The 21417-nt window shown below is 46.4% G+C and overlaps 1 protein-coding gene across 2 annotated transcripts; it reads right to left on the bottom strand.

Annotated features, from left to right (window-relative positions):
- Positions 1-956: 956 nt before the first annotated feature.
- On the bottom strand, positions 957-21184 carry NRSN1 (neurensin 1). 2 transcript variants are annotated; one of them, XM_045497233.1, is made up of 4 exons: positions 20925-21184; positions 19094-19172; positions 12078-12275; positions 957-2402 (listed from the first exon to the last, which is right to left on the bottom strand). In XM_045497233.1, the coding sequence occupies exons 3-4, from the start codon at positions 12264-12266 to the stop codon at positions 2004-2006; spliced, it is 588 nt and encodes a 195-aa protein (XP_045353189.1). In that variant the 5' UTR covers positions 12267-12275; positions 19094-19172; positions 20925-21184; the 3' UTR covers positions 957-2003. The 2 variants fall into 2 exon arrangements, with proteins under 2 accessions (XP_045353189.1, XP_045353188.1); XM_045497232.1 differs by having other exon boundaries at positions 12078-12318; positions 20925-21126.
- Between the last annotated feature and the right edge of the window lie 233 nt (positions 21185-21417).

Consider the following 21417-nt stretch of genomic DNA (forward strand, 5'->3'; position numbering starts at 1 on the left):
GGGGGGTGCCCTGCGAGGCCGCAGGGCCCATCAGTGGGGCACCTGTGCACTTGCTGGCGGGCCCGTATCATCTAGGACTTGGACCAACTGCACACGTCTGGGCCAGAATCCATTCGGTCCCTCTGGTTACAGAGTGAGCGTGGCCTTCCTGGCTTCCCTCCCCAGCAACGGCCATGCACTTACGCACTGCTGTGGGAATGTCAATACTGGGGACGAGAGGCTGGCTCCCAGCAAGAGCATCACACTAAGGCTCTAAGACCATTCGGCTCTCTAAGCCCACTCTGGCTTTAAAAAGTACCTGGGCTGCTCTCCGTGAGTACACATGGTCTACGCTCTTTTCAAAGATAAAACTGTGCTGCTCATTCTTCTGCTTCCCGAGAACACCTGCAATCCCTCCCGAGGGCATCGTGAGGGGCCTCGCAAGTACCTGCCCCCCAAAAGCCTGGGCAGGACAGGGAAGATGGGGCATGTGTTTTCGGACTCAGCTTCTGCTCTCTGTATCCTGGTTTCTCTTAGGTCTTTGGGGGGGGAACAGAGCTGCTGTTTTATGGCTCTTATCATGCTTGTACCTACAGCTTCCCAAGCCCCGCCGACATGATTTTTCTTTCTAGAGGCTTTTACAACTCAAGTCTCCTCCAAGAATCATCGGTACGAGGCTTCAAATGATGTTGCCTTGAACAGATGCTTGGGGCTTGTATAGGCTTCAAAGAATAAAAGTAAAATGCTATGTTCACAGCAAGGTGAGAACCTGAGGAACCGGGATGATCTCTCCCCTATCTGGCCAGCGCCCCTGTTGACGATCTGGTTCGCCCTGCGTTTCCTGCTGGACTGTGCACAAGGAACGGCGTGCCCCCAGAGCGCTAACCGCTTCGTTTATTCTTCCATGTCGCCGGGGTAACCTGAGCTTGTTCAGCCTCAGGATAGAAACTCTGAAGGAGTGACAGGTGCACCTCAGATTCCGCTCGTTCACATATTTTATTTATCCAGTGAAGGGAGACAGAAAAGAGAGACAGAACTGGAAGGTGGCACAGATTCTGAGAGAATACCGCGGTCGCGCGTCCCTCCGTCCGGTTTCGATCCACAGATCCAGTGAAAGTGCATAGGGACGAGACGAGCATCTTGCCGCAGCGTGAAACATCTTACTTGAGAGAGAAAACCCTTTTAGAAGTTAATACCGACTCACCTTGAGGATGGCTTACTTTTGTCTTTATAAAAACACGACAGCACTGTGTAAACTGCTGGGGTTGGATACTGACAGGTAAGTAGGTGCTGACTCAGAGTTTTCTGGGAGTGCAGATCTGAAACGGTCCCACTGAGGAGAGAGCCACGGGGACGTCGCAGACATGTCCTTGGAGAGACACGAGGACACACAGGAAAAGGGGAATCACTGACACCGCAGTCCGGGATCTCTGTCACACAGATGGGGAAACTGAGGCAGGGAGGTTAAATCCCGCAAGGTCACACAGCTAGTCAGTCGTAGCATCTCGTTCCCTGGCCCGTGGACACTGCATAGATACCCCTAATGTTAATTTCTTCCCCAAGATTCTAAAGTTGGCAATTTTAGCTTTCTGAGTGCGGAGACAAAAAAAGAAAGAAAAAAACTGGAGAAAACAAACAAGCAAAAGATTGGTGGAGAACTCCAGTACATTCGCATCTGATCTCAGTAACCTCATGTTAAGATGTCGTTAAAGGACTAACGTTTGGGTGACAATCACTAACGCGGGAGACGACAGAGTCACGGTAACTGGGGGAGCTCCCGAGGGCGCCCGGGGGACACACGGAAGCACCCTTTGGGCAGCTTGGTGCAAGCAGACAGGTCGCCTCACCCCCACCTGAACCACCTGAACCACCTGCACGGAGCACAGGTGAGCTCAGCGCCCGGGCCGCCCGTGGCCGACCCCGGAGGGGGGCCAGTGAAGCCCAAGCCCCGTCATCTCAAAGCCCGCCCCCGCCCCCTGTGAACACCGAGTGACCAGAGAGGGGAGCCCGGGGTGGGGCGCCTTTCAGGTTGCCGCGACAGGCTGCACATTTTGAACCCTGGACAAAGTGACCGGAATCTTGGTTTCCCCCGGGCCCGGAGCTTTTGTGACGGGCTGGGCGTGGGCCTTGATGTCTGCAATTCGCTCTTTAAACTTCTGCTGCAGGAACTTTTCTTCTTGGGAGTAGCTCTTGGCGAACACCGACATCAGCAGGCACCCTGCCATGGACGTGCCCCCGAGGCAGAAGAGAACGGCCCCCGCCAGCTTGCACACGTCAAGAGCGCTGTTAAACTGGACAGCATGGGTGTCGACCACCACAAAATCAGCTTCGCCGAAGGCTTCGATCTTGGGGGGCACGAGAAAGCCCGCCGCCAGGACAGTCAGTCCAAGGATCACGAAGACCGTGCCGGAGATGAGTCCGACCTGAAGAAAGACACAGCCAAACAGGACAGGGTGAGCTCGGTGCTTGGGCTCTCCTGAGCCCTCCCAGGGCAGGCCTCGTTGTGGGGGGAAGTTAATATTCCATTCCCACTCACCCCAAATTTTAGGAGAAGCTTACATAATTTCCCAGTTATAAAAGAAGGTGAGGAGGGACCTTTCTGATTTTAATACCGACTGGAATCTGCAGCACTGCCCTGATTTTCCCTCTGAGCTGTTCGTACGATGCTTTGCAGCTGACAAGGCCACCTTTGGCTTACGTGGTCTTCTTCGGTCTTTGTTTGTTTTTTTTTGGAAATATCTGGGTTAGAAAAATTCTTTTTAAGGTCTTATTTTTGAGAGAGAGACACACACACACAGCGTGCGAGCAGGGGAGGGGCAGAGAGAGAGGGAGACATAGAATCTGAAGCAGCCTCCAGGCTCTGTCTGAGCTGTCAGCACAGAGCCTGACGGGGGGCTTGAACCCATGAACCGGGAGATCATGACCTGAGCCGAAGTTGGGCACTTAACCAACTGAGCTGCCCAGGCGCCCCTCTCCTTTGGTCTTTGAAGAAGACTAAAGCAGGCCTGACATCCAGGAACTAGCCTAACTCTATCCACTAGACCTTGATGCCGTGGGAAGCTGGCCGGGAGCTCCCACCGATGCCACATTGTTCTCCTTTGACAGGATTTGTGTCACAGAACATCAACATCAGACAGGCTCCCTCTGTACCCATGACGAAGTGACACAAAACAAGTCTGTGTCATCATTTTGTCTAAGCGCAGACAAAAACAAGGTCATTGTGCAAACCACAAAATATCAAATGCCTTCCCTTCCCCCCATTCATATAAATGACGGCTGCTTCATTACCAAGTACAGCTTTAGTCCCACCCTGGTCTGCCCTCCCTATAGATAATACTTATTAATTATTTATTATCCAACCATAGAATCAGCCCTGACAATCCAGAGGGAACTCTGGCTCCTGTAGACCCCCTCCCCCCAAATCGCCCACCCAAGGCCCACATCCTATAATACATCCTTCCTCATCCTCTTACTGAAATACCCTAGGAGACCCTCTGGTATCACCTCTCTCACTGTGATGAGTGATAAACTCAACTCGTCCAACATATAGGTGTCTTCCTGGTGATTTGGATGGAGGTCACTGGCGATCGTATAACTATTCACCCATTTCCCAAGTTAGTGGGAAGGAACCATGACTGCTAGTTTTCAGGTCAGGAGATGTAGCCTTGAGGAGGGTAGGTCACTGCTAGCAAGTGGATGGAGGGATGGATGGATGGACGGAGTGGGGGAGGGATGGATGGATGGACGGAGTGGGGGAGGGATGGAGGGAGGGAGGGATGACAGCTAGAAAGTTGTAGAGTCAGGGCTAGAAGCCACAGATGTGAGCTCCAGGCCAGTGTCCTTTCTCCTCTCACATGTAGTTATTTGGGCTCCCCTTGCAGATGTTGAGAAGCTCTAGGAGTAGCAGGTGGAAGATGAAACTGCATCAGCTCAGGTTGGAATAGAATGGAACACACTGAAGAGGGAGAGTATTGTTTGCTGTTTGGTGGCTTGGAGGTTGGGAATGAACAGATCCAGGCTTGGGTTCCAGCACCGCCAACCAGTACTTGAGTCATATGAGGAAACTTACTTAAACACTCTCACCGTTAATTTCCCCATCTACAAAATGATAAATGATAATCATACCTACTGCCTCGTGGAGTTCTAGCGAGGACTAAGTGAGGCCATGCTCAAAGGCACTTAGCCCAGTGCCTGGCTAAGCAGTAAGTAGCTATTATGGTATCTACTTGGAAATGCATTCTTGTGAAATGTTGGCCACAGAGCTACAACAATCTCTGGGCACTTGGACCCCAGAAGAGCTAATATAGTTACTTATTTTTTAAACACATTTTCATTGTCTCCTATTCCTAGCCAAATGCATAACATCATTTAATCTAGAGCTTTGAATTTAAACTATATTTATTTAACTTATTTATTAAGTTTTAGGGTGATACATCAGTAATTCTTTATTACTTTGGATAATAGAAGGAAAACATATTCACATATCTGTCGGAGAGCTAGCTAGTATTATTGGGTGTCTATGAAGACCTAGGCACAGTGTTTGATGTTTTTCACTTGATCATCGCCAGCCTCTTACAAAAAGTAGGTATTTTTTTCCCACCTCACCTATAAGACCCTGGGGTTTGTAGGGTCGAAGAAGTGGAGGTCAAAGCCCTATAGCTAGCAGGTGGTGTGACTGGGCTCGAACCCAGGTCCCCTGCTCCATTTCTATTCTCCCCACCATAGTTCACCAGTTACTATTTTGTATATTATCTGCTATTATTATTATTTTTAAAATTACAACAGAGTTTTAGTCACCATATAGGGACAGATTTCCATGATTGTAAAGAAACTGGAAAAGAGTCAATATAATGTCTTTTGAAAAAAAAAAAAAAACCCAGAAACTATTCTACATAAGATTTAAGCACTATAGGAAAAGTTGGGTTGTAAAATATAATATTTTGGATGGCTTTCTACATTTTTCTAAAAATGGAGGCAAATTCACCTCCAAAGACTAACCATTATTTATAACCTGAAAAATGAGTCACATTGGAAAATTCTGAATGCATAAACTAACTTAAATATCCATGGTGACATGCTTCATATGTCACTAAATCACCTTCCTCCTTGAGAACTGGCACTAATTCTCAAACACTCAGGACTCTGCAGGAATGTATCCATCTTGGGTTCTGGGGTTCTGAAGAGCACCTAACGTCAGTGCTCAGGTCTTGTATTTCTGTCTTGATCACCGCATCTCGCGTTCCCGCCTTGAACTCTATAAATATTCCTAACTGACTGGCTGGAACCTCCAGGCTGCTGACTGCAGAGCCAGGTGACTGATTCTCAGAGCAGTGCTGCTCCCCAACTGAGCAGTGCTTTATCGATTAAAATCCAGTCCTGGAAGCTCACTCAGAAGCTACAAGGCGAGCCACGCTTTGCAGATGGCAGAGCTCTGATCACTTGCAGAACTGGAAAGTGGCTGGCCTCCCTGAGCCTTCTCCCTTTTCCCCGTTGAGTCAGAATGTCAGAGAGGGGCCTGCCCTCCGTGGAGGGGGGCACGATGGTGGCCAACAGCCAACTCCCAGGATCTGGAAGGTGCCGTCCACGCAAGTCTAAAGGGGACCTTCAAGACATGTGGCCAGAGAGGACCCTCAATGTTGTGAAAACACGCCAGGAAGAGCGAGGGATGGTAGGACTGGAGGGGCAGCCATGGGATCTGAAGAACGCTATGTCTTAACTGAGAGTCTGACAGCGTGACAGGGGATGATGGGATGCATCGGAAGGAAGAAAGATTTGGGGAGTGATGCCGAACAGAGCCATAAAAATGGTCCCGGGACACAGTTCCAAGTTGAGGTGGTCCTCGGTCTACAGGGAAGGGGGCTCTACTCAATAGAGTTTTACAAATGCAGCGCAGAGGTTCTTGGGGGCCTGGCTTTATGCAGAGAACTGGAACACCATGGGGCGAGGGGACCCTGGGACCTGGCAGGGCAGCCTGGTGCACCTGGTGCTTAGCTCAGCCCAGTGCCAAGAGAGAAGGGCCTCTCTCAGCTGTGACAGACCTCACAGATGGCCACACGGACAGGGACTCCTGGCTGTGGGGAGGGGGGGGGATGTGTGAAAATCCAGTGTCTGCGGCTGGAAAGGGGGAACGGACAGGGAGGAGGACCCGGATTCCAAAGATCCTGCTGCTGGAGGCCACCAGCCAGAGCCTGCTGGAGCTCTGACCAACGTCCCCGTCACTGTCTCTGTGCAAGCCAATGAGGTCGGAGCACACCTCTGTTTACTCCTCAAAGCAGGCTGGCAGCCAGAGCGGCGGGCGCAGATGTTCGGGCAGAGAGGACGTGGTAATGACCACGGGAAGCCAGAGCTAGCAGGGCAGGAGGAATGGGGAGGAGCCGGACAGAGCTGAATGTGGAAAGAGCCAGCTGGCCTCCAGGTAGCACTCAGGGGAAGTACAACAAGACAGAAGTCAACCCCGAGGGATGTCCTGGCCTGACCTGCTTGTGGGGACCCTGGGCTTTACAGAACAGCAACCCCTGCCTGGCTGTGGCCCAGGTCCTTCCTCACACTCTACCTGGCCACCCACATGGTCTTCTACCCTATGGAGGCTCTGTCCCTCCAGCCCGTGAACACAGTCACTTGTTTCCATCTTCCAAAGCGATTCTGGATCCTTGAGGCTCCCTCTAGCTACTGCTTGAACTCATCCAACCCTTGATATCCGAGCTCAGTCCCACAACTCCACTGAAACTGGTTTCTCCGAAGTCACTAATGACCTCCTCATTGTCAAAGCCGATTCGGTTTTTCTTTTCTTACTCCATTTAAATATTCCGTGGTCTTTGATGTTAAGCACTTGGGTCTTCTTAAAACCTTCACCTATTTTCCCTGACACAACTGTCTCCTGTTTCTACATCTTTGAACTACTCACTCTCAAACTGTTTTGCCAGATGTTTTTAAATTGTTGGCGTTCCCCAGGGGTCCCCCTTGACCCACATCTCTTGTTCAAGATGATCTCTCTAGGGTCGAGTCTCTGGCTGTAGTGTCAACTCCTACTGATACACTGATGCCTTCCAATCTCCAGCTCTAGTCTGGATTCCCTTCCTGGGCGCTAGCCCTGTATTTCTGACAGCCAATAGGAGGACTGACACAAAAATGTCCCAACGGCTCCTCAGACCCAAAATATTCAAAATGGTACCCCTTACTTTCTTTTCTTTCTTCCTTCCTCCCTCTTTCCCTCTGTTCCTTCCTTCCCACTCTCTCCGTGCTCCTGCCATCCACCCATTCCCTGAGTTTCTCTCATTTATTTTTTTAAAAATTATTTCTAGTGTTTATTTTGAGACACACACACACACACACACACACACACACACACACACAGAGCATGATCGGGGGAGGGGCAGAGAGAGAGGGAGACCTAGAATCCGAAGCAGGCTCCAGGCTCCGAGCTGTCAGCACAGAGCCCGACACGGGGCTCGAACCCAGGAACCATGAGATCGTGACCTGAGCTGAAGTTGGATGCTTAACTGACTGAGCCACCTAGGAGCCCTGAGCTTCTCTCATTTCTAGTGTAAAACCAACTCCATAATATCTAGCAAAGCTTTGAAGAAAAAATCTAAGACAGAAGTTTCAACTCTGACTTAGCTCAGGGGGGAAACCGGAGTGATTGGGACAGATGGGAGGAGGGTCTTGAGAGAAAAGAGAGGGGCCAGAGTCACCCTCACGGCCAGTGAGGCTGCGGGGGTGGCAGTCTTATTTTGCACCTGCACACTGAGTGGAGCACCCTTTGAGAGGTTTCTGACATGGGCTGAGGAGAAGGTAAGGAGGGAAATGGCCCTGAGGTAAGCAACGCATGATCGGGGGTGAGCGGACAGCTCCCATTCCTTTACACCTGCCTTACTGAGGTGCTTGGCTGCACAAGCCGGTGGCAGCAGCCTTAGTCAAGGTCAAGTGCAAGGGTAAGAAAGAAGAGTGCCACCACAGCCTGATGGATTTCTGGGCAGCACGGTGAGTGGTAGGGAGTAGGTGGGACCAGGTCACAGGGGTTTTTGCAGACGGCAGGTGTTGCAGGCACTGGGATAAATTGGTTGTGGCTGAGGCAACCAAGTGGTGATCCAGAAAGCCTAGATTTATGAACTTGCCCCCTTGCTGTACTCAAGCTGGAAGGTTCTGGAGAAATTTCTATTTTTTAATTTTTTATTTAGAGATTTTGATTTCAGAGCCTTTCAAAGTCGTCTGTGATCAGGCCCTAGTTATACATTCCCCCGTTCACCTCTCGACCCCTCTCCTCCAACTTCTGAATGTTTGCCCCGAGCGTACTGAGCTGTCTGCAGCTTCCTGATTGTGCCATCATCTCTCATGACACAGCTTTTGGAATAGATTTCTTCCTACCAGGATGCCCAGTTCCCACTTGTTCACGGGTGATCTCTCTGGGGAGCCATTCTCCAGGCTGCATCGGATCCTCCCTGCCCCCAAGTCCCTGTGCTCCGGGTAAGTACCGTGACTGCTTTTAGGGCCATGTTTATCACGTTGGATCGTTAACTGTCTGTGGACATGTCTACCTTCCTTATTTGTCTGTGGACTCCTTCAGGTCAAGGCGGTATCTAAGTCACAAGTGAAGAGTAGGGTCTTATTCACAAATGAATCCCAGAGCCTATCACGTAACCTTATACATAGTGGACATACAAACATTCGTGGAAAAGGAAAGAAGGAAGGACGGAAGGAAAGAAGGAAGGAAGGAACAACCTAAGGAAGGAAAGAAGGAAAAGGAAGGAAGGAAGGAAAGAAGGAAGGAACAAATTAAAGGAAAGAAGGAAGGAAGTGGAAGGAAGGAAAAGGAAGGAAGGAGAAGGAAGGAAGGGAGGGAGGGAGGGAGGGAGGATAGCATTGTGAGATACAGGTTGTGTAGATCCACATGACAGGGCAAAGATTCTAACTCGGGCCCATGTGACTCAATCTCCATGCTCATTAACCCCTCCATGCTGCTGCCTCCTAAGGAGCTGGCTTAGCGGCAGAGTCCTGCTGAGGCACCTCGGACTTAGCCCCTGGCAGGAGACCCAACAAGACATTAGCCCCACGTCATTGGGAACAGGGAAATGGGAAGCCCATAACTTGAACCACCTATAGATGCAGTTTGAAATGAAAGAAAAATACCATAAAGAATCATAATGGAAACGTGCACAATCAGTGCTTTTCTCTGTATTGATACAACGCACTTCATAAACCCGCTGGAATACATCCACTCGTATTCCCCAGGAGGAAACAGAAGACCAGTTCGTTTATTCCCTTGGTAGAGGTGAATCTCTAAGACCGTGAATTCCATGTATTCTTAGGTGATTCAGGTTGACTACAAGCTTCTGAATGCCCAGTCTGGTTTTTTTGTGATTAGGATTTGGGTCTAGGATTTGGATTATGCTGAAATATCATCGGGCACAAGTCCAGGAGGCCATGGACTTTTGCCTGTTTTTAGACTCTGAAGTAGGTCCAGCACAACAGGGGAACAAATACTCGTGAATCTTGTTTGTGTAAACTAGAAGGGAGAAAGTCCTGAAATTCGAGTTCTGGGGTTGGTAACTTACTGCAGGTTCTTTATTTTAAATCCATACCTATATCTTGTCTGACAGATTTACAGCTTCTCCAATCACACCGCGAGTGCTTTGGAACCATGAGAACACTTTCAATATCCTGTATGACAGTGGCATTTTACGCTCTTGGCACAACAGATCTGTCAGGCAAATATTTGTTTTTTTGACACACAGGAAAGCAACCACCCACTTAACTGGGTAAATACAAGATGTGCCAAGCTTGGCTATGTATTTCATCTGTCCCCGCCAGTAAGGATTCATCAGAGATGACATTTCTACAGGGCAAGGATGCGGGCTCAACCAATTTGAATGCAGACTACATGACAGTAGTGAGATGTTAAATTAACGCAGGTATTGGGTAATCCGTATTAACAACTATGTTACCCAGTTCTTTCTTTTTTTTTTTAAATTTTTTTTTTTTCAACGTTTTATTTATTTTTGGGACAGAGAGAGACACAGCATGAACGGGGGAGGGGCAGAGAGAGAGGGAGACACAGAATCGGAAACAGGCTCCAGGCTCTGAGCCATCAGCCCAGAGCCTGACGCGGGGCTCGAACTCACGGACCGCGAGATCGTGACCTGGCTGAAGTCGGACGCTTAACCGACTGCGCCACCCAGGCGCCCCTACCCAGTTCTTTCTTTATTAACTAGATTTCAAATTTTATTTCCACTTCAGGACCCAGTGTGCCTTATGACATCTGGTAATAGTAGCTAATCCACAAATGCTTGAGTGCATACCAGACATTGTGCTGAGCTCTTTGTAAGTATTATCTTAATTACCTCTCACAACCTTACCCAGTAGCCTCACCATGAGGGACCAATAAGGTCAGATAACTTGCCCAAAGGTACAGCCAATTAAATGGAAGAGCAGAGGTTTGAACCCATGTAATCTGGGGACAGAGTCTGTGCTCATAACCAGTATGTGACACTGCCTCTTATTAAACTGTATTGCCAATACATTGTAAGTGTCGGACAGTATCAAGGTAAAACACTCTGGGATCTCCTGGGAGAAAGTTGAAGATGATCGGGCTCCCCGAGCTGGAGGGGACCAGAAGCCCCGCCCTTACGGCTGTGCCTTCTCAGCATCACTTCCTAAATCCTTTCCCTTGTCTTGATTTCTAAGTGTTCAGACTTCCCAATGCCCTCTTCTCCTCCATGTCCATATTCTCTTCCTGGGTCATCTCGTCTAGTCTGGCGCCTCTTATATGTTCTGTATGTCAGGGATTCCCAATCCGTGAGCTGTGTTTCAAGTGCCACCAGAGAGCCCCACTCACGTGTCTGATGTGATCCCCACAGGAAGCTCTGATGTATCATGGCCATGGTCAAACTCTTGGTTCCCCACCGTCCCTACTGCTCTCCCTGTGTTCCTCATCCCGGAAAATTGTAACACCGTTCTCTAAATGGCTCAGGTTGCGTGCTTTGGAGTCATGCTTGACTCTTTCTACTTTCGTCTACTTCACCGCACGTCCTGATCGCTTGCTCTTTGAACTTCGTGCTAATTCGGACTACTTCTCCCCATCACTACTACCACCATCCAAGCCATCATCATCTCTTGACTGGATTCTTTCATAGTGTCCCATATACTCTTGTCCTCCTATAGCCTATTTTCCATACTGTAGTTAGAATGACCCTGTTAAAGTATCAGTCAGATCATATCACTCCTCCACTTAAAATGCTCAGGTGGGCTTCCCATATCTCTCAAGGTAAAAGCCAAGGTTTTCATTATCATCCACAAGGCTCTAAATCATCTGTGTCCTGTTCTTTTTCTGTATCCTTTTCCCCCCTCTCAATCCACTCCAGCCAGACTGCACCTCTTTGTTACTTTTCAAACACCAAATTGATTCCCATTTCAGAGCTTCGGACTTGCTATTTTCCTGGCCCAGAAGGGTCTTCAGCCAGGTAATAGGTCTGTTCCCTGCACTCATGCTGTTATTTGCTCAAGTGCCGTCTCCTCCAAAGGGCTGTCTAGGATCAGCACACTAAGTTCCAGGCCTCCGTCACTCCCTGCCCTCTTGTCCCAGTTTATTTCTCTCCATAGCAGCTGTCACTACCTGACATTCTCTCATGTGGTTTATTTGTTTATGGTCCGTTCCCCACAATGGGTTGCAAAGGGCTTTCCTTTCTGTTCACCCCTTTAACCTCTAGCACCTTGCAACTTCTTGGCACGGAGCAGGTGCTTACCGATGACACGATGAGTGACCGGATGCACTGTCTGGTGGGGCACCTTCATTCAAAGAAGCTGGAGCTCACAGCCTCATGAGCACGGGTCTGGCAGAGGCAGGGCTGGCATACTGACCACTGTATTATGTCTCAGCATTAACTCTCTCGCAGCACCCAATGATTCCTTTTTCATAATTGCTGTAAATTGTTAAATGATAATTACCAAGCCTATGCGGGGCTGGGGGGGGGGCTGGAAGTGTATAATGTTTTGCCTATGGAGGTCCTCATGGTTGATGAATTTAGCGGCACATGAATAACAGTAGCAAAAATAGTTAACAATGACGACAGTGATACCTATTTATGTTTAACCTCTTTCCTTACCTTCCAGAATACTGAGCTCCACCTGTTAGGTGATCTCTGGATCTGGAAATCATCCTCATACTCCCAGATCGAGGTGGTACAGTCCTCATAAAACTGGTGCAGGTAGGACCGGACTCCGTAGCGCTGGTGCCCGCCCTCAGGAGCGGCCTGTGCTTGCTTGGTGCCACAGATGTTGCTGCAAGAACTCATCCTTCCCAGCTGGAATGACAACATCCACAGCCGTCAGCCCTATGAGCTCTGGCTTCAGGATTAAAAGGCATATTAAAGGTGCGAACCAGGCTGAGTAACGTTAGTCTACTTGAAAGTCTATTTGAGCTTTTCTTAAAAGCTGCTCTGCTTTTCTACTTAATGCAAAATTACCCCCAAACACTCAATGACTAGAAACTGGTTCTCCATAAATGAAATGAGACATAATAGCACAGCTTGCTTCCATTATGCAGAAACTTAAGCATGAAGCACACGAACGAAGGCAAGAAGCTGAGATTTTTCACTGTGTTGACAAGAAATCTTTAATCCCTTAGAATCTAGTCGTCTTTACACTCACATGTTAAAAAATTAGGCAGGTACTCTCCCTTGCTACAGATGGAATTTGTCTTGGGTTGTCCTCTCGGATGCTTAACCATGTTCCCTTGTGGAAAATACATAGTTTACTCTTAGCAGTTTGCAATTTTGCTTTTAGATCTCATGGATCGTGTTCTAACATCTTAGCTAATGGTCAGGTTGTACAGAAGCTGTGTCTGAAAGCTGCTGAGCAGCGACGCTTCATGCTTTATTAATCACAAATGGCTCAGCCAATAATTTACACCTCACTGACTCTAACGCTAGATATTTAAGTCGTTATTTTGTGGATACATCTGTCTATGTGGGATAATAGAGCATAATGGACAGGGCAGACCCAGCCTTTCACTGCGTTGCATGAAGTGGCTAGTATATGCGAGAAGCCAGGGGATTGTTAATGAAAGTACATACTGGGTGGGCTGTTTGGGTCTCTGTCTTCTTAAAGATGACAATTTCTGGGGTCCCAGTGTGGCTCAGCCGGCTGCGCATCTGACTTTGGCTTAGGTCATGATCTCACAATTTGTGAGTTCAAGCCCCACGTCAGGCTTTGTGCTGACAGCTCAGAGCCTGCTTTGGATTCTCTGTCTCCCTCTCTCTCTGCCCCTCCCTCACTCTCTCAAAAATAAATATTAAAAAAAGGTGGTAATTTCTACCTGATTTGACCTAACCAATACCCTTGGAGAGAAGCATTTGGTTATTAATTCATGGGGGGAAAAAAAGGAATTGTTGAGAGACAGCAATTTTGGTGAGTGAGGGAATTCTCAGTAATTCTCTGTTTGATATTTGGTTTCCTTCGCTCCATATAGGCAGATAAATATGTAGCTGGAAATGTGAAATACTTGTTTAGATTTTCCAGTTATCCTCCAGATGGTTTTCCCTGTGTGGACATAGTCTCAAAATAACAAAGTGAGGAACGATGTAGAAGGGGTCTCTCAGAGCCTGCCTTGTAATCCACGCTAACAGAAGACATATTAAATGTTTCTAATTACTTATCAAGAAACCATATAGTGATATGTACCTATCAACAAGGAAAGAATTAACCTAAAGGTCTGGCAAGTGCCCCTGTGTGGCCACTTAGTTTGGTTGGATAGAATTATGGGGCAAAAATCAAAGTTGAAGCTAGAGATAGTTAGCATTTTCCTGCCCCATGGCCACAAAGTGAATCCATAAGATTATCTTGTAAGGTGTGCTGTCAGCCAAAAACAGGTTCTGGTTAGAAAATGTAGTCAAATTCATGAAGAAAATGGCCCTGATCTTAGAAAAATGATGCAGACATATGCTACTGATGGTGACCTCATATTTTTAAGTGTTGGTCACTATGTTTAGTGACTTTCTCCCTGTTTCAGATATGGCAGCCAGGAGAAATCACCCAGGAAGAGAGGGCAGGGGAGGAGATTAAAACATTTCTTTTCTAACTTTTAAACATTTCAGAAGGATATTATTTCATAAAAAAATAAAGATTTTAGAATGTACTTTGCCTGATTAGAGCAGCAAAGCCTTGTGGATCTAATTCTTTTGTTAACCTAGTTTCCATATTTCAAATGTTAGGATGATCTCTTCAGTACTTTTAACTTGATGCTTACACAATGAAGATGATTAATAAGGGCCAATTACTAATGATACATAAGTAGGATAATTTTAAAGGCACTTTCTTTTAAGACATTGTAATAAAATTTCGGTCAAGGGATGAGATGGGAGCCATATGTTACTAATTCTGCTTTGTCATTGAAGAAACTGAGGCACAGGAAAGTCATCTGCTAAAGGTCACACACCATGAGTCAGGGAGGAGACGAAATGTGACAATACCGAAAGCTGGAGTATGGACTGAATCATGTACTTGCATCATCAGACCAACTCATCCAAATATGTATTTTCAGGTTTCCTACAAAGCCTCAGAGACTTTAACATGGAAAAAGGACAAAAATAGGACAGGAGCAAAAAGAAATCCCTCATAGCAATAGTAGGAGTTATTTTCCTTCGATGCTGAAGTCATTTTTTCCCTCAGAGTTGAGCTTCGATGCAGAGCAGGGCTGTGACATATTGTAGTCCTTCCTGCACAGCTGTTTCCGATACACGAGGTCGAATGTTTCTGCTTTATAGGATAAGACTCAGTAATCCAACTTTGTTAAACAAAATATGGGTAAAATCATAAAAGAGACAGAAAGTGTCATAAAACAAATGTTCTTTGGGCTTGAGTGATGGAAGGCTCTACTCTAAATCAGAATGGATTTTCAGTGATGTTAGATACATTCCAGGAAAGGAATCCCAATGAGCCTTATTTACTTCTCCAGACATACAGAGCACAAGAACATGGCCTATGCTGTGCTAACCACACAGGACACAGAATGGGTTCTAATCCTTGTTCTTGATCTACAATGTATTGGTTATGATATGGCAGGCAAACTCATTAACCTCCCTGGGCTACGGTTTTATCCTCCTTAAAATGAGATGGTTGAGCCAGATAACCTCTAATTCCTTTGAGATACTTTTCCAGGAGTCTTTGGTCATGCATCTACAGAATGAGTCAATTATTTTTGTGGGATAAACACTTGGGTCTACTGTTTTCCCACCTCCTCCCATACTCTCACTGATGGATTGTCAGACTGTCCCCAATTCTTGACCATTATAGTACACGTGAAGCTTCAGTTTAAAAGAGCGTATAAGCTATTAGTAAGGCCAATGACTTGGTATTAAGTAGCCTAAATGGCTGTGTATTGTTTGTCTGTTTAACAGCTTACTTCAGTATTGCGTATGTTGCCTAAATGGTACAGGTGCATCGCAGGTATTACAGGTTAGGCTCCAGATGCCCAGAAGAAAGCAAACATCGTATAAAACAAGTCAAATGAAGGTTTTGGTTTCCCGGTGCATATAAATGTTATTTTTACATGATCCCGTCATCTATTAAGGGTGCAATAGCATTATGTCTATTAAGGGTGCAATAACATGCACATACCTTAAGTGAAAAAAAAAACTTTGTTGCTAAAAAATGCTAACCGTCCTCTGAACTTTCAGCGAGCCATAATCTTTTTGCTGGTGGAGGGTCTCAGCCTCAATGATGGTGGCTGCTGACTGATGAGGGTGGTGGTTGCTTAAACGTGGGGATGGCTGAGGCAATTTCTTAAAATCAGACAACAGTGAAGTTTTCCACATCAATGGACTCTTTCTTTGAGTTGAACTCTGGTGACCTCTCCAGAGGTGTTGATGGGCCTACTTTCAATATTGTTGTGTCTCAGGGAATAGGGGGGCCCAAAAAGAGGGAGACAGATGGAGGGACGGCTGTCAGTAGAAGAGTTAGAAGACACAGGACATTTATTGGTTAAGTTGCTGCCTTATATGGGGATACTTCCTGGCACCCCAAAACAGTTAGCATAGTAGCATCAAAGATCACTGATGGCAGATCACTGTAACAAATAGAGCGGTAATGAAAAAGTTTGATTAAATCTGACAAGAATCACCAAAAATGTGACACAGAGACAGGGAGTGAACAAACGTGTTGGGAAAATGGCGGTGATAGACTGGTTTTCTGCAGGGTCTTCAATTTGTAAAAAAACACATCTCTGCGACGCACATTTAAGCAAAGCGCGCATGAAATGATGTGTGCCCGTTAAGTCCCTGGGGATCTTAGAGGTTCCATACATCTTTCCAAATATGTAACTTATTGGATTCATTCTTAGAGGAGAATGATCACGAGAAAGAACAGGAGTTTTAAAAGATATCATGTTACAGTGAGGATTTTGGTACAAAAACCTTACATTCCTCATAAGGAAGCCAGTAACTTTTTGTCCCAATAAAGAAAATGTTACACCTATTTATTTATGTATGTAAAAAAATTTTTTTTAAAAAACATTTATTCATTTTTGAGAGGCAGAAACAGAGCACGAGCCGGGAAGGGGCAGAGAGAGAGAGAGGAAGACAACAGAATCTGAAGCAGGCTCCAGGCTCTGAGCTGTCAGCACAGAGCTTCAGAGCCCGACACGGGGCTCGAACTCATGAACCATGAGATCATGACCTGACCTGAAGTCGGACACTTAACCGACTGAGCCACCCAGGTGCTCCTAATGCTACGGCTATTTAGAATCTACTTGGTTGACTGACACCTCTACTATCATAAAGAGGATATATGGTGTCACTTCATAAAGTCACTTGAAAAGCTGGGTAATTAGTATGTAATAAACTTGGGCTGATAAGGAATGGAAGGTATGTACAAAGGCTTTTTAGCTTGGCTCAGCATGTACTTAGTGAGCAAGCTTTCATGAGAAATCTGGTGTTTGCAATCTGGATAGCTAGAGTAGCAGCTGCAAAAACAGTAATGTTGTATCTGTGACTGTCGTTGAGTGACGGATTCTGGAGGGCTCTTTTCTTCAGAGAAAGCCTTAACATCCCAGGAGGTGCGTGAATGGGGGGCGTGGGTGGTGAGTGGAACTCTTCTCCAGGGTTGTACTTAAATGAGTCCATGTGAGTATTCCTTTTATAAACACCCCAGGGAGCCTGTTGTGTCCTGGATGCCAGCATGGCCATCATGATGGAGAACAGGCAGCCTTAGCATCTGGCTGTTTGGTCATCTATGAAGACGGAGTTATTTTCACTCTCCGGGAAGGACGTTCTAGGTGTTAATAGGTGAGGATCCATCCATGGTTTTCTTCTTCTTCTTCTTCTTCTTCTTCTTCTTCTTCTTCTTCTTCTTCTCCTTCTCCTTCTTCTTCTATTTCTTTTTTAATGTTTATTGATTTTTGAAAGAGACAGAGGCAGAGTGCGAGTGAGGGAAGGGCAGAGAAAGACAGGGAGACGCAGAATCTGAAGCAGGCTCCAGGCTCTGAGCTGTCAGCAAAACTGACTGAGCCACTCGGGTGCCCCTTTGGTTTTCTTCTTTTTATAACCTGTCTGTGGTATCTGTCTCAACTGTATGCAGTTATACATTAAAATGGGTATTCAATTCTTGGCAGTACAGCACACCTATCATGTCCCCCAGACCCACAGGCAGAGACAATCAGACCTTCACTCCCCACCCAAACTCTTCTGAGAGGCCTCCTGGAATTAGCACATTCAATGTCAGCCCTCTATTACTCTTTATCTTCTCGTCCAAATTTCTTTCTTTTCATAGTGCTTGTTACTATCTGGTGCTCCATTACGTGGTCTATTTGTTAATGGTCTGACAGACTGTGTACTTGATAGACTGTGAGCTTCATGAGGGTAGGGGCTTTTCCTGTCCTGCTGACAAGCACTTTGAGTTGAAACTTCTTGGCACAAAGCTGTGCATGGGTTGGTGCGGATGATGGCCTGAGTGGTCCTTCCTTTTTCATTCCTCCCTTCCTTCATTGTTTTTACAGCACTAATTATGTGCCAGATCATGAGAGGATAATAAGATGAGTGGGGCAGTCTGCTCTCAGTGGACACTTAGATTAGATGGAGAAACGCTTCTGAAGCAAGAAATGCAACAAAAGGGGGCACCAAAACCAGGTATTTGCAGTGATTGGTGATTTCTCTGTGCAAATGCTAAGAATGCCTTGAACAATTCCTCTGTCAGCAAGTAAACCCATATTTGTATTATTATGATCTCTATGTCTACCAATACATTACAGTACCAATTTGCTGGAAATTTGAATTTCAGTCAAGTAAATGCAATTACCTTTTATTTTATTTGGAAAAGGTTCATAGCCATGGAAACAGAAATAAGTCTTTATGCCTCATGAAACTCCAAGAACACCAGAGACTTTATATTATTTGTCTTCATGGTCTCCTTGAGAGAAGAGAGGCAGAAAATTGAGGCGCCAAAGAGATTAGTGTTTTCCATGGCTCCGTGTGTGAGTCAGTGGTGAGGCCAGGCACGGGCCCTGTTCTATTTATTCTCTTTGAAATATCATTCAATTTTTCATACTGCTTTTCTCTCCCATAAAATCATTCTGAGATAATGAGAGTGAAGTTGCCATTAGAGCCACTTTTCCACAGAGCCAGTGCTGCAAGGTATAGGCACAGAACTGATTTAGATCATCGATCCAACACCAAACCAAAAGGCCAATTTGCTTAAAGGACTCAGTTAGCCTCAGTGCGGACGCAGGAAGGCATGAGAGCCTGCTAACAGGTTTTTCATTTTTAAATCAGGCATTCTGGAATTGCATAGGCATGACCTTAAAACTTGAAAATGTGTTTCTACCAACAGATCATTTCAGAGGTATTTTATTGTCTTGGAACAGTACCGGTAGGGATTGAGGCTCCTTCTGATGAACTTTTTAATACCTTCTAAGTCAGGGGATATGTAGCACTTCGACAATTTTTTTAAAAAGGGATAATGATATGCAATAATCTTATTACTTTACTTCTTCAAGATGTGTTTTTAAGTAAGGCATACAATGTCAAAAACCAAATGGAGAAGAGAAAACCTATAATCTCCTTAAACCTCTTATCTACATGCAAACCAGAAGGTGCTTATGAATTTACATGTGACAAGGTTTGAGTCTCACCTTTGAAGTTTTCCTCTGCCTCTTCTCCTTCTCCTTGTTAGTCTCTGACCTTTCTTTCTTAACGGCACATCCTTCAAACCTATTTAAGGAAAAAAATCTCTGCAGAATGCGATGCAGATAAAAATCTAAATTTCATAAGCCATTCTTATGACCTGTAGAGAGTCATTTTAATGTTGACAAACATATTGATAAAGGACTTCTTGTTGAAGAGTGGGGAGATACTTGTTTTCACAAAAGTATTCATATTTTATAACTTTTCAGGTGGTTCTCATGAGACTTTTACAGGGTAGATGAGACAACATAAATGAAAGGGCTTTGTAAACTATAACACACTATACACATGCTATTCTTATTTTGGTACAATTCTATTCCACTACTCAATAATACCAACTAGACTAATTCATGTGTATTTTAAAAATTCTAAATACAAAGTTTGTTTGCTCCCTGGGTACTCTAGAACTGATTCGTTGCCTGTTCCATTATATTATAAAATACATTAACCTTATAGCCATTGTATTTTCTGATCTGTTTACATGCATTTTAGACTTCTTAAGGTTCTTTAGATGATTTACTCATTGGGTTGAGTTTTACTCCTATATCCATTTCTTCCTATCAGGATCATTTTACTTTCCATCTGCCTAAGAAAAGCAGGTGCCCATGCAAGATTTAATTAAAAAGCCATTGCCAGCTATAGAACTATTGGCTTCCTACATTACTCTAATCATGAAATAAAATAATAGCTGGGTGATGTTTTTCAAGAGGTCATTAAAAATTCTTTCTGAAGAATACTTCTCCATCCATTTGCAAGAGAACCTCAAAGACTTGAGGTGAGCAAACCTAGGTGAGGCCTGACAAACTGTGTTTAGCATTTCCCAGTTTGAGTTGATATGAACCACAGTCAAACCTTCTTCAAGACTCATTTCTTTGCTCTAAAATTTTGTTTTGCAGATGGTATGTGAGCAGATTTTGGTGAGAAAAAGGCAAATTTTATTAGAATCCTGGATCTGGATAAGTAAAAGAAAACAAGTCCTCCCCCCCCCCCCGCCCTCCCTCCCTCTCTCTCTTTCTCTCTCTCTCTTTCTCTCATCAGTGCCTGTCTCTCTCATTTAAAAGTCCTTTCATTTTATCTGTCGCCTTCCCCTTTTCTCTTAAGGAAGTGACTCCACACATGCCCTTCACTAAAGGCTGGCCTGGTCTGGAGCCCAGGGATCTCTCCAACGTGCTGAAAACATTTCTGCTACAGAGCCAGGAGCCAGTAATTAAGTAGACACCAGCTGTTTAACTCCAGCTCTGTTTTCTTTGAGGTCATCAGCTTTGGTCTCACCCCCACCCAACTCCCCGTTCTAATTAACACAAAGAAGTAGGTGCTGAGATTATATCGAAGCACTCACGTATCTTTGAATATGGCAAAGGAATGGGGAGGGCAAGCGAGGGTTAAATTCAGCTCGGAAAACAAATCAAACCAGCTTTGCAAACTCCAAATACGTACATTTGACTCTTACCTAATATATAACTTTTCTTTTCTCCCGGGAAAGTTTTCCCTGTATACCTCCCCACTTCTTACGTAACACAAACCACAAACCACCAAAGCATGGAGTTGGCGACCCCTAATTTGCATGTGTGCACGGATTTTAATGTGCATGCTTTTTATAGAGATGTGTCCACAAATAATAGACGTGAATGAGTAAGGAGTGCGTGTGACAGACACAGAAAGAACATGAATATTTGTGCGCGAGGAGAGAGGAAGGAGAGAGAGAAAGGGAGGAGAGGGAGAACCGGAGAAAGGCGAATGGAGCGTAGAAAACCGCTCCTGGGGTCCGCAAGGCTTTACCTGTCCCCTCCGATCCCCTGACCCGTGGAGCAAGTGCAGCCAGCTAGCCGCAGATCTCTCGCTGGGGTCCCATCATCGCCGCCGCCTTCGCCGCCGCCGCCGCCGCCGCCGCCGCCGCCGCCGCAGCTCCCGCCTTGCGGAGCTCAGCCCGCTGGTGATTGACAGCTGGGCGGCCCGCGCGCCCGAGGCCCGCGCAGCTGCGGCGGCCGCCGGAAGGGCCACGTGCGTCCGCCGGGCGCGCTCCGGCGGCGCGTGGGCGGGGCCCCGCCGGGCGCGTGCGCCGTCCGGTCCCCGCCTGGTCGCGCTCTGGGAGGGAGCGGGGGCGGGGCGGCTGGCCGTCTGGGCGGCGGGTCGCTGTGTCCTAGGGAAGCGTCACAGCACCCGGAGCATGCTGTGCCCTCCTGCCCTCCTGGTGCCTTCTCCCGCCCAGCACAGCGCCTGGCCACAGCAGGTGCACTGCACGCTTATTTTTAAAGTGAATGTGTGCGTCTTG

The sequence above is a fragment of the Leopardus geoffroyi genome, chromosome B2 (genome assembly GCF_018350155.1).
Source record: "Leopardus geoffroyi isolate Oge1 chromosome B2, O.geoffroyi_Oge1_pat1.0, whole genome shotgun sequence".
Taxonomy (NCBI): Eukaryota; Metazoa; Chordata; class Mammalia; order Carnivora; family Felidae; genus Leopardus; species Leopardus geoffroyi.

What these genes read in the sequence shown, in the direction of transcription:
- NRSN1 (XM_045497232.1), bottom strand. Translation starts at nt 12,290, where the DNA reads ATGTTGTCATTCCAGCTGGGAAGGATGAGTTCTTGCAGCAACATCTGT. An exon ending in GGAGCTCAGTATTCTGGAAG is followed by an intron (nt 2,403 to 12,077) that starts GTAAGGAAAGAG and finishes GTCTTTCTTCAG; the next exon opens with GTCGGACTCATCTCCGGCAC.